Source organism: Denticeps clupeoides, chromosome 15, assembly GCF_900700375.1.
Source record: "Denticeps clupeoides chromosome 15, fDenClu1.1, whole genome shotgun sequence".
Taxonomy (NCBI): domain Eukaryota; kingdom Metazoa; phylum Chordata; class Actinopteri; order Clupeiformes; family Denticipitidae; genus Denticeps; species Denticeps clupeoides.
The window spans coordinates 18,677,371-18,689,197 of record NC_041721.1 but is presented as its reverse complement, the minus strand read 5'-3'; the positions used below and the strand labels follow the sequence as shown (position 1 = coordinate 18,689,197).

The 11,827-nt window shown below is 40.6% G+C and overlaps 1 protein-coding gene across 1 annotated transcript; it reads left to right on the top strand.

Annotated features, from left to right (window-relative positions):
* The first annotated feature begins 216 nt into the window (after window positions 1-216).
* On the top strand, window positions 217-11,802 carry cpsf6 (cleavage and polyadenylation specific factor 6). The gene is made up of 10 exons (XM_028954556.1): window positions 217-316; window positions 1,519-1,728; window positions 1,818-1,921; window positions 2,017-2,162; window positions 2,251-2,421; window positions 3,294-3,780; window positions 4,172-4,287; window positions 4,370-4,523; window positions 4,595-4,790; window positions 10,340-11,802. Exons 1-9 carry the CDS (start codon window positions 236-238, stop codon window positions 4,779-4,781), a joined length of 1,656 nt encoding a protein of 551 aa, XP_028810389.1. The 5' UTR covers window positions 217-235; the 3' UTR covers window positions 4,782-4,790; window positions 10,340-11,802.
* The last annotated feature ends 25 nt before the right edge of the window (window positions 11,803-11,827 follow it).

Genomic DNA, 11,827 nt, shown 5'->3' with positions numbered 1-11,827 from the left:
AGATGACAGTGTTTAGAAGACTGTTTTTTTAAACCTGTATTGCTGAATGCTGAAAAGAAATAACACCTCATGCAGGAAAACTTTTACTCCAGGCTTTCATATTTTACATTCACAGCATTTCAGCATGAATCAAAGTAAGCGTTTCAGGAAAATATATTTTTATTCGCAATAAACTGGCGCTGAGAAGGAAGTGACGTACGGCGGTTTCCTGTTTGCATTTTGTCTCCTGGGTTCGATGGAGGAGGCTGAGTGGAAAATGGCGGACGGTGTGGATCACATCGACATTTACGCGGATGTTGAAGAGGAGTTCAACCAGGTACCATATCTGCTAAAACGCTCCTTTCTTTTGCATATTAATACTTTTCGAGCATGCTCCTTTGCTGGTAGAGCACATTTTGCCTTAACCATCCGCACGGGCGTGTTTTTTTGTCGTTGTAAGTAAAACCCTGTTGGCCTGCCCGGTCGCTGCGCAGGCTCATCAGATTTCAGCCGAGAGCCTCCGCGGCCACACTTTTTGGGTTAGCATTTTATTGCAATTTTTTATCATCGGATTTTCCTGTCAAATCTCGCGAGCATTAAGACAGTAAAGAAATACGCTTGTGTCGCGACTGGGAGCTGCGCGCCGCCGCTTCATTGTTTTGCCCGTGACCCCGTGCAGCGCGTCGCTAAAGCGGATATGAACGAAAGCTTTCAGACACGCATTAATATTGCTCTTTTATTTGCTCTCGCAAGCAAACATCGTTTAATTTGCACAAATCTCCGCTGTTGTTGAATCATTTTTTCCATCTGCGGTTAGTGCTGGAGAGATGCCACAGATGCTCCATGTGTGTTCCCGACATTTTACAAAGTGCTTTAGTGACAAACGTTCCGCTGTCACTGTGATCGCGCCGAATTTCATTCACAATGTTGCGAGCTCCACGGATACGATGTTTCTTAAGGAGATGAGAGATGAATGAAGTGGAGCCCGATGGTGCGCTCTGCGCATCAGGTTGCTGATGTAGAGTTTCACCGAGTGCAACACTAACTTTCCCCAATTCACCAATAAGTCATGTGTTTTTTTTAATATCAACCCAATCCCCGAATGCATTTTGGTCTGGACACTTATAATCCTTTGTTCCAACCATTTAACCAGCTGCTGATTTAATTACCCCTTAATTAACAATTTATCCTATATTTATCGTACATTCATCAAATACTTAATTTCAAATATATTTCATTCTCAATCAATTCATAAATCATTTTACACATTTACCAATGATCCCCCTCCGGCCCTTCCCCAGTACCCAGGAATCCCTCACAACCCCTCACAGACATTTCCTGTCCATAAACTGCGATAACTTGTTCTTAGTTGGCCAGTCTAATCCCAAGACTAACCCGTGTTTGTTCTGTCCTGGAAACGCTACATACTGAATTTGGCGAGCCATTCATCAATAAATGTTTTATTTTCTCTGGCGTTGTAGAGCACTTCTTACTTTCAACAGACCTTGTCTCTGTTTTGTTTCTGCCATTTTAACACAGGAAGCAGACTACCCTGTCCATGAACAGATTGACCTGTACGATGATGTAATATCTCCCTCTGCGAACAATGGGGATGCTCCAGAGGACCGAGACTACATGGACAACCTACCCCCAGCTGTGGGTTCTGAGGGAGGCAAGGGTGCCCCGCCCAATGTGGTCTATACATATACTGGCAAAAGGATTGTTCTCTATATTGGCAATCTCACATGGGTAGGTCATTAAATGACACATGCTTCATTTGTAACTGTTTTTTTTTTTTTTTTAATTACCTTTGTAATACCTTTGTTTTTGCCTCATAGTGGACCACGGATGAGGATTTGACCGATGCCATTCGATCGATTGGTATTAACGATGTGCTGGAGATTAAGTTCTTTGAGAACAGGGCAAATGGCCAGTCAAAAGGGTGTGTGTTGCTGTCTTTTCTGTCTATACTAAATTCTTTACTAATTGCACCTTTAAAAAAAATGTAATCTTATTTGCTTGTTTTCTTTTTATCAGGTTTGCCCAGGTATGCGTTGGCTCAGATGCCTCCTCACGGAAACTTCTGGACCTGCTGTCTAAGCGAGAGCTTCATGGTCAAAATCCAATAGTCACTCCCTGCAACAAACAGTCCCTGAGCCAGTTTGAGATGCAGTCCAGGAAGAGTATGTACAGGTGTCCATCTGACTGTTGAGTTCCATAATGGTGTATTCAAGCCACAAAAATCAAATGTTCTTTTCCCTCTGTGCTCAGGTACACAGTCTGGTCAGATGTCTGGAGAGGGGAAGGCTGCACCTCCTGGCGTGGTTCCTCGTGGTAGCTTTCCTATGGGTAGGGGCAGAGGCCGCTTTCCTGGTCCTCCTGGTCCTGTTGATCGCTTTCCTGGTCCTGTGGGGCCTGGAGGTCCTCCTCCACATTTTCCAGGTAATGGAGTTTAGAATTACTGTTGGGGAAGGGGTGGTTATTCCATACTTCGACTCGCACGATTGGGGAGTTAGGGCGAGTGGAACAGAATATGCCTGTAACATGGATGGAGGATGCTCCTGTCCAGAGTGCCTTACAAGTGCTGTTAAATGTATAGTACATAGAGCTGGGCAATATGGCAAAACATGGATCACAATATGTATATTTTGTAATGGGGCCACTCTTGTCATGATGCTCCCCTAAAACAATTATGGTTATCACTTCAACATTTTAATCACAATTTCAGACCTTGTAGTTAAATAATACTGATACCTGATTGGCTTTTTTCACCCAAAGTAAATCAATCATGATGCTCTTAGTCTAGCACAGACTACGTGAACACACATACAAATTCTCCCTCTTCTCTAAAGTGCTTGTTCACACTGCTGTCTTGCTTGCATGCTCCAAAACCTGAATATTTTATCCAATTTGCGGGTATTGGGGAGCCTCTTCAGGAAACTCCTGGAACTTCCAGGAGACTTGGGATGTCTGGTAGCCATGTCTCCATTTAAAAGTACTGTAAATACACAAGAATGCCAATTTTAGCCATTTATATTGCAAATGTATATATTGAAAAATCCACCAAGTCAACCACCAAATACGGTGTGTGCTTACCCATCTGTGAGTGATTCAGATGGTACAAAGAAAATGTACGCTTTTTTTTTTGCGCATCTCCTTTAATATGTAAATCCCACCTCAAACTGGGTTGCCATTTCGTTTGGTTGCAAACAGTCTCATTCTAGAGTAGTCATGCACAGCCCCCAGTGCAATGAGTAGCTAAGCATTCTTTCCTGCACATGAAACATGATTTTATATTCTTTTCCCCCTTACAGGAGGCATGCAGGGACCTCCGCGACCCCCACCTGGTCCGCCAGGTCCACCTGGACCCCCTGGACCACCTCCGGGTCAGGGCTTGCCACCACCCCTGTCTGGTCCCCCTAATCGTGGTGATCGTCCCCCTCCTCCCGTCATGTTTCCAGGCCAGTTTGGGCAACCTCCAATGGGTCCCATGCCTCCTGGCCCACCTCCACCTGGATATGGCCCTCCTCCAGGCCCACCACCTTCTCAGCAGGGTCCGCCACCACCGGGGCCATTTCCTCCACGCCCCCCTGGTCCTATTGGTCCTCCATTGGCTCTTGCACCACCCCCACACATGCAAGGTCCACCTCCTGGAGGTCCACCCCCCGCACCTCATGTGAATCCAGCTTTTTTCCCCCCACCTGGCAACAATAACATGCCCTCTTCTGATAGCCGTGGTCCTCCTCCCAATGACCCGTATGGCCGACCGCCTCCATATGACCGAGACTATGGGCCCGGCAGGTAATACTACGAATGAAGCTACATTGTGTGCATGAATTTTTCTTTTATAAGTTATGCCAGGAGTTGGCAAGGACCACTGGTTCAGCCGTAAGCAAGTCATTGCAGATGTGTATCTAGCTTCACAAAAGGGGGAGGGGGGTTGTCACAATACAATATATATTTGAATGCATGTCATGTTTTAGTGTTTAATGCATGTCTTTAGCACTTCTGCATTCATTTTTCACCCGACTCACTTGACTGAGAATGAAATGAACAGTTTGTTTACACAGCAGTGAAGTGCCTGGACAACTTTGCCAGACATGAAGACCATTTTCTTTTGTCTTAGGCCTGTGGAGATGACTTGTTCAGTGTAGTGTCCTGATTGTGTTGATCCATCTCGATGCGTTCGTAGGGATATGGACTCTGCACGCACACCACTGAGCGAAGCCGAATTTGAGGAAATCATGAACCGCAACAGAGCCATCTCTAGCAGCGCCATTTCAAGAGCCGTGTCTGATGCCAGCGCAGGTAGCTGCACAGCGCACCCCCGCTCACAAGCGTCCCGCTTCCCTCAGTGCAGTTAACACATTGGTTCCCTCTCCATTCTCAGGTGACTACGGGAGTGCCATTGAGACATTAGTGACTGCCATTTCCCTTATTAAGCAGTCGAAGGTGTCCGCTGACGACCGCTGTAAAGTCCTCATCAGTTCGCTGCAGGACTGTCTTCATGGCATAGAGTCCAAATCTTATGGCTCTGCTTCCAGGTAGTATTTTTATTACCCCCCCCCCCATGTGAATTTGGTAGTTCTTGAGCCTCTCTTTCCTCTGCTGAAAGACGGGAACGTTCGAGGGAACGGGACCACAGCCGATCTCGTGAGAAAAGCCGTCGCCACAAGTCGCGTAGCCGCGACAGGCACGAGGACTACTACCGTGAGCGCAGCCGCGAGCGCGACCGTCACCGCGAGCGAGACCGTGACAGAGAGAGGGATCGTGACCGGGAGAGGGAGTACCGCCACCGCTAGAGCTGGAAGGTGTGTATGATTCAGAACTGTCTTCTTTTTTTTCGTCTCACTGTTTTCTACCGACAGGAAACTGGTTCTGACCTTCAGGTTTCTATGGAAACCATTTGAAGCTGTGGACTTCTAACCACAGGTAGGTGGGTGGATCTGTTTTAGGTCCTCCACACCCATCCAGGTCTTATCAACAACCAACTTTGAATGTGGAATAAGGTTTTTAATTTAATACCACAATCAAATTGAATGAATCAGGTGTGAAGACTCACATAAACACACATCTGTGAGAGGGGTGGTGATTTAAATGAATATTTGCATCTAAAAATGTTACTCTGCAAGTAATTGTTACACAGCTGTGGCCGTTGATGGTACTGATCAGTATCTTATCAGGTTGATGTTGAACATGATCTTTTGAATTATACACCTGCCCTTGTGAAAAGTAATCTGGAAATTTCTTTGTTAAACATCTTTTATATCTAATACATCTTAAATGTCTTGTGAACTGTTCTAGTCATGACATGTATGTGTGAAGGTTTGTAGGGTTTCCAGGTGAGTATTAATACATGTCATGTAACTTGATTTGATGGTGGCTAACTCCGCTGTGGACCATCTGCCAATTTTGTTTAATCATCAAATGTGCGCTTTTACTGAATATTTTGGCACATGGTGCTTCTAGGAATCAGAGAACCAGTTAAATATTCTATTCCCTGCTGTTAAACATTCTTCCCCTTTGTCCTCAAATTTTATTGGTTGATTAGATCAGATCTTCCTTAAAAAGGGATAGTTGTGAAATTAATGTTACTTGAAATTATTGCACAACCCCCCATGTCTCAGTTGTGTGTTAAACTGCATAATGTGGTGCTGGTCACCTTATTTCACCATCTAACTTTTAGATGTCTACTATATAGGTTTGTATCACTCCCATTCTTTAATGCTTAAATGCTTCAAGCTTGACAATAGTTTATAATAATAATAATTATATTTGTTTTTTAAAATGTTTAGATCATTTAAGAATTATTCTTGTGTTTTTTTTTTTTTTTCCTGAATGTAAATGATTTTATCTGAACAGAACACTGTTGCATAAGGAGGGTTTTTTTTGTTTTTTTTATTGTACAACACTACATGAATCTGTTAGATCAAGGTAACATTTCAAGACATTTACACGCACATCAGGTTAGGATAAAAAAAAAAATAAAAAAATAGTGTTATCAAGTTCAATATCTTGTAAAAAATCTAACTGATTTAAAATCAGATAATCACTCAAACATCCTTTTACATCTTGCTATTATGATTGTAATTACAAAGAGTGAACAAGATGCAGGGTTTAGATGTGAAGTTATTTAATTATTGATCTAATTTTATTTATTTTTATTCACATCAATTATCAAAGCATTAATTGCAAAATTAGCTTAATGTATTAGATTTTTTCCCCCCTGTGTTTGTGTGTACATGTGACCACATGAGTGTAGTATAAAATGTGTAAAAGTATAAGCAACCTTGGTACTCTTGCTCATGAACCTGAATACATTTGATATATTTTGCGTACGTCTGAATAATCTTTTCATGTCAACTGTTCTTTACAGTAAACAAAGCAGGTGGCAAGGTTGCTTCCTGAATGTCAGGTGGATTTCCAGCTCTCTCCCTGTTGACTCTCACCACTTGGTCGGGTTATTTAATGGAACCCTTGTCATGGTTTAGATCAGGGGTCTCAAACTCGCAGCCAGTGGGATGTTTTGTGGGCGCAGGACGATCTAAAAGTCTAATGTTAATTTTTTATTTTATTTTAAAAAATTTTTCAATGAATACTATCTTAAGAATGTCTTGAATTTTCGTTTGTAAAATATGCTGAGAACAGGGCAAGTTTTTATTTATTTGTTTTGTTTTGTTTTTAATGAACTCCCACTGGTTCAAATGACACTTTACCATGTTTTGTATAAAAGGTTCCTATTTTTGCAAGCAGTGAAACATTCCACAACAGCAATGGAGTGCCCGTGCTACATCTCATAGCCATCATTGAAATAGTACTTCTTTTTGATTCGGCATCATGTGGGTTGTATTTTGTTGAATTTGTTAGGACGGATTTTCAGATTAGCAATCAGATTAACGACCAACATCAAAGTTTCGTTGGCCAGTGTCACCAAGGGGAGTGGACAGTCCAATAGCTCCCGTCCGCCCTCTTGCTTCAGTAAAGCTCCAACACTATCCTCCGTGCAGTTTTTTCAGAGAGTAAAAGTAGAACTAACTTAACACAAAGAAGTAAGATGTAGGCAAGAGAAGCCGTGTTCAGAAGAACTCGTGTTCAATTCTTTTAAATCATATTCAGGACTGTTTTTGTTCAAAAGAACCCATTGAATTTAAAGTATTAGTTGTGTTTACTAATAGTTCTTTAAATTCAATGTGTTATTTTGAACATAAACAGTCCTGAATATGAATTTGTGTTTGATACCCCTGGTTTAGATAGAAGAGCTGGAAACCCTCCTGTCACTGTGGCTTTGTATGGTCTTTAGCTCAGCTGCAAGTGCTAATTGAATACAGGCCTGGGTTTATGGTGCGTCTTTTCGTTTTTGACTTTCATTCTGGGACTTGTAGTAATGTTTTGTATATTTAGTGGAATGTTTCTATAACTCAGGAACCTGATGCTGAGGCCACTAGTTTCATAATCTTTTTCTTCAATGTCATTTCACGTGCAGAATTAAATTAGAATGCTGTGCAATGCCCTTTGTAAGGTGTTATGTGTCCAGTCTTCCTTCTAAAGCAGTCAAACGAAAAGCCTGAATGTAGTTCATTGCAGAAAGCTCTGATTCATGTGTGCATTTATGCAGCTATGTAGTAATTCATGATGTTGCGTAAGGGCGCTTCCATCTGTTCACACTCACCCTTCTACAAATCTCATTTTGAGACTCCATAGTGTCCTGTGAATTCCTGGTCCTCTTGTGCAGAGGTTCTGACATGTTTCTAGAGGAACCTTATTAGCTCTGTTATAATTAAAAAGACCCTCAATGGCTATTAATAAATGTGGTTATTTGAAATCAGTATGTGTAGTAATGCGGATCCTCCTGGAACAGGGTTGAGAACTTCTGCTCCAGTGGATATACGTGTTCTGGTCTTAAGAAACCTCTCCGCTGCAGAATAAGGAGTGAGGCCAAAAATCATTTTCTCGGTGCATGTTATTAAGACTACTCAACAGTTGTCTTCAAGACATTTGTAATTTACCTACCTTCGGTTTCATTTATATTATTTAGTTTAAGTGTAAGTCTTGTGTTTTAAGAGAATATTGGTTGCAAATGTTTTTTTTTTTTTTTGTAAGACTTTGATGAATGTTTTCCTGCACCAGTGAGTCAAGTGCACTAGCATATCCTTTATTGTGCTTAAATGTGGTAACTGTTCAAAAGAAGCATTGTGCAGAACCGCTTGTAATTGTTGGATTGTCAGTCCCAATATGAGCCTTTCAGAACGCAATCAGGGTGGGTCTTACTATAAAGGCTGTGTGTGAGAGAGACTACATCGCACTGAGAGGTTTCTTTATTGACCTGTAACAGACTCACTCCACGCACACTCTACCTTGTACTTGTGAGCATTTTCCTCCTTGAGCCAGAGGGCATGTTAAATTGGTGTTTTAGTGAACATATAGTGTGTAGGACCATGTCTACCGTGGCTGGAGGTTGTTTCTGCAGTATCCCGTTGGCAACATTTTGGCAGTCATGTTCCTTATGTTTTTGTTAATGCTTTTAATAAACTGGGTGACCATTATTTGGCCCAGTTCAACTTGGCATATTGTAGCCTAAAGTTGCTAAACTTCTTGGTCCAGGCTTTTTACTTTGCCCAATTTTACTGGTTATTGAAAACTTTTACGAAATACATTTAATGTGATTTTACTAGAATACATCACACTTTTTAAAAGTGCCCTAATTTATATTAAAATTAGTATTTTATGCACCATATTTTCATTAAGAATTTGAACCTTTATGGTCAAATGATATGTTTTAGTCTTCGTTGTAGCGTGTTTAATGAATTTTGGTGCTAAATGTTCAGCTGAAGAAATTGAGCTAATAATTATTAGATTTGATTATCCTCATTTTCTTTTTTACTTTTTACTCTATCCAAATCGCACATTTTGTTAGTCTCTCTAAATTTGCTTTCTAGCACCCTAGCTGTAGTGGCATAAATAGTTACGGCCCCTTTGTGTATTGCTGTTTGTTTTACTCTGAACCAGAATTTTATGGTTAAGGTTTTTTTTTTAATTTTTTTTTTTTTTTATTATTATGTACATCTTTTTCTTTCTTCCCGCTAAGTCGTGTTCTACAGACATTTTAGCATCTTTTTAGAAGTAGTGTCTTTCTATTAACCCCCCACCCCCATTTGTTTCCTGTTGGTATTGTTTAGGACTATGTACTCTTAACGCAGTTTGAAGCTGGTGCCAGATTACTGAATCGCTCAGTACTTTCAGAATACATATAATGTATATGTTTGAAAAGCAAGTGTTGAAACCGTTGTGCTGTATCATTATTTGTGTATTTTGTTTTGCTCTTATTATAATTTCAACCACATGAAACACCCCTCAAATGACTATTAATGACTGCATATAGGCTGATAGAAAAACAAATACTATTCTATTGTATTCTGAAAGTATTCTCTCATTTAAAAAAAAAAAGTTAGTATTCTAAATACTGTTTTGTAAAATGTAATGTGGACCTTTTTTATGTATTCTGAATACTCATTGCAGTTACATGTACGTATTGTTGATTCTGGTTAATCATCACCAGACAGCTGCTTACATGCATGGGCAAATAGAGACCTGTTGTGTATTCAAGGCAAAATGTCCATGGCCAACCTCAGACCATGGAGTAAATACTTTAGTATGAACATAAAATGATGCTAGCATTTCTCATTAACGCTTGCTCCTTTTTTACTGCATGCTACTGGATTGAGTACTTGGCCATTCATTAGACTCTTGGTATTACTGTTATGTTAAACATTGCCATTGGCCAAATTTAGACTACAGCTTAATGCAGTTGAGAACTTGTACTGTTATATGTGTATTTTACTCTCTAATACATTTGAGCCAGAAACATGCAGTAGAAAATGGCCATACGGTTGCTCTCTAGATAGTGGTAAATTTGAGCTTCATTAGATGGATCAGCTGGTAGTACTAGTACACTTGGCGGGAAAATGTATATAATTAACCTGGTGTTGTAAAATGTTCTTAAGTTTAATTATGGTAGGTTCTTCTCTATGGGCTGTTGGTAAATGTTTGTGTATGGCTGCTCTACCATGACTTTCTGTCAGAGGTTACTGAGACACAGATCCGGAATATTAAGTATGCATTATATTTTCACAGTTTAATTGTTTATTAGTAGATTTGTGATGTCATTGCCAAAGTGACAACACAAATCAATGACCATAGCTTAGCAAAGGGTTTTCTTTGGAGTTGTTATATAGGAGTGTTTACACTGGTGTATTTGTGTGTGTGTGTGTGTGTGTATGTGTGTTGGACTTGCTATTGGAACTTGTGTATGTTACTGGGTTGTCCCAAAACCAAACTCCACCCTTCATTTGACACCTTTCAGCTGACAGAAGAGGAGGAGGAGGAGCCCCAGCAGGACAGCATCCTCTTCAGGAACCTTCACTACTCTGCAGCATGTTTTTCTGGAGGATGGAATTGGTTCTGCGTAAGCCTCCACACACCCGTGAACTCGCTCTAAATCACAGACCTTTTATTTCATTTTTTTATTTTATACCACAACCTCCTGTGTGATTGGAAAAACCGCATTGCACCATAATGTGTAATATTGCTTGCTTTATCCCAAACAAACTTTGACTGCTTAAAACATGTTCATTGTTCATTAGGAATGGTTTTATAGGGTTTTCTTTTCCTTTTCTTTTTTTAATTAAAGTTCTTTCCTGTGTCTTGTTTTCTTCGTTTAAATGGATAATGTTTGTAAGTGTCTACACTTTATTAAATTGACTCTGTGTTGTAATAAACTGTTTAACAGGGTTTAATCTTGTTACTGTTTGGAATCTCATCAATATCCAGCTCTCATTTATATTAAATGTCTATTTTCCTCAGTATATTTTCATGTTGAATTTTATCCAAGACACATTGTTTTGTATCTATGGTGTAATTTATATTTATTTATTGTAATTTTGCATTCCACTTAAGCTTCATGAATTCATCATTAGTTTAGCCCAGTTTAAATGATAAGCGTGTTTGAACGTGGATGTCTTCCTGCAGGCTCATTACTACAGGGCTCTTGGTAGCTTATGCATTGCACACATTATGTGTTGGTTTTTTTTAATCTTTTTATTTTTTTGCTTTGAGAACTGTGGGTGGAAAAAACGTGGCTGGATTAGGAGGGATACCTGCGCTTGTGTTTGCCAGGCTAGCGAGTGTTTTCGTAGTCAAACAGCAGATGGCTCTCGGCTAAATGACAGACTTGTGCCAGAGAGGCAAGAGCTGCAGCATGACCTGGCAGGCCCTCCTGCTGCCTGCAGCTTCACTCCAGTCCCACCCTTACATGGCTACAGGCACCCGCGTCCATGGTGACCAAAGCCTTAAACTGGGATTTTGCACTGGGAAGCAGTCATGAACATACCATTTTGAGGCCTTATAAAGGGATTGAAGTGTTGCGTTACCATGAACCTGTCTTAATATTTCTATCTAATTGTTCTATGTAATGAATGTGGTAGGAAGCTTGCTGCTGTGTGTTTAGCAGGGAGGTTCTGTTCACAGGTCCATGCAGATGCCCCGGATGCTGTGGTAAAATGCATGTTGTCCAGGTAAGCCGTAGTAAGGACCACATAAGGCCTGGCCATTTGGTTTGAAGATGCTCCTGGTCTTCTACTGCTTCTACACAACACAGGTACGTAGCATCACCACCACACAGCCTACTTTTCCTCATGCAGCGGATATGACCCGAGGATGGGCACTTTAAAAACTTTGTGTTTTTCTACCTTCTCGCACTGGAACGATTGATGAAACTTTCATATTTCCCTTTTTGATATTGGCAATAAACTATGATTTTTACATAAACGCTTTTTGTTATGTCATTTTTTGT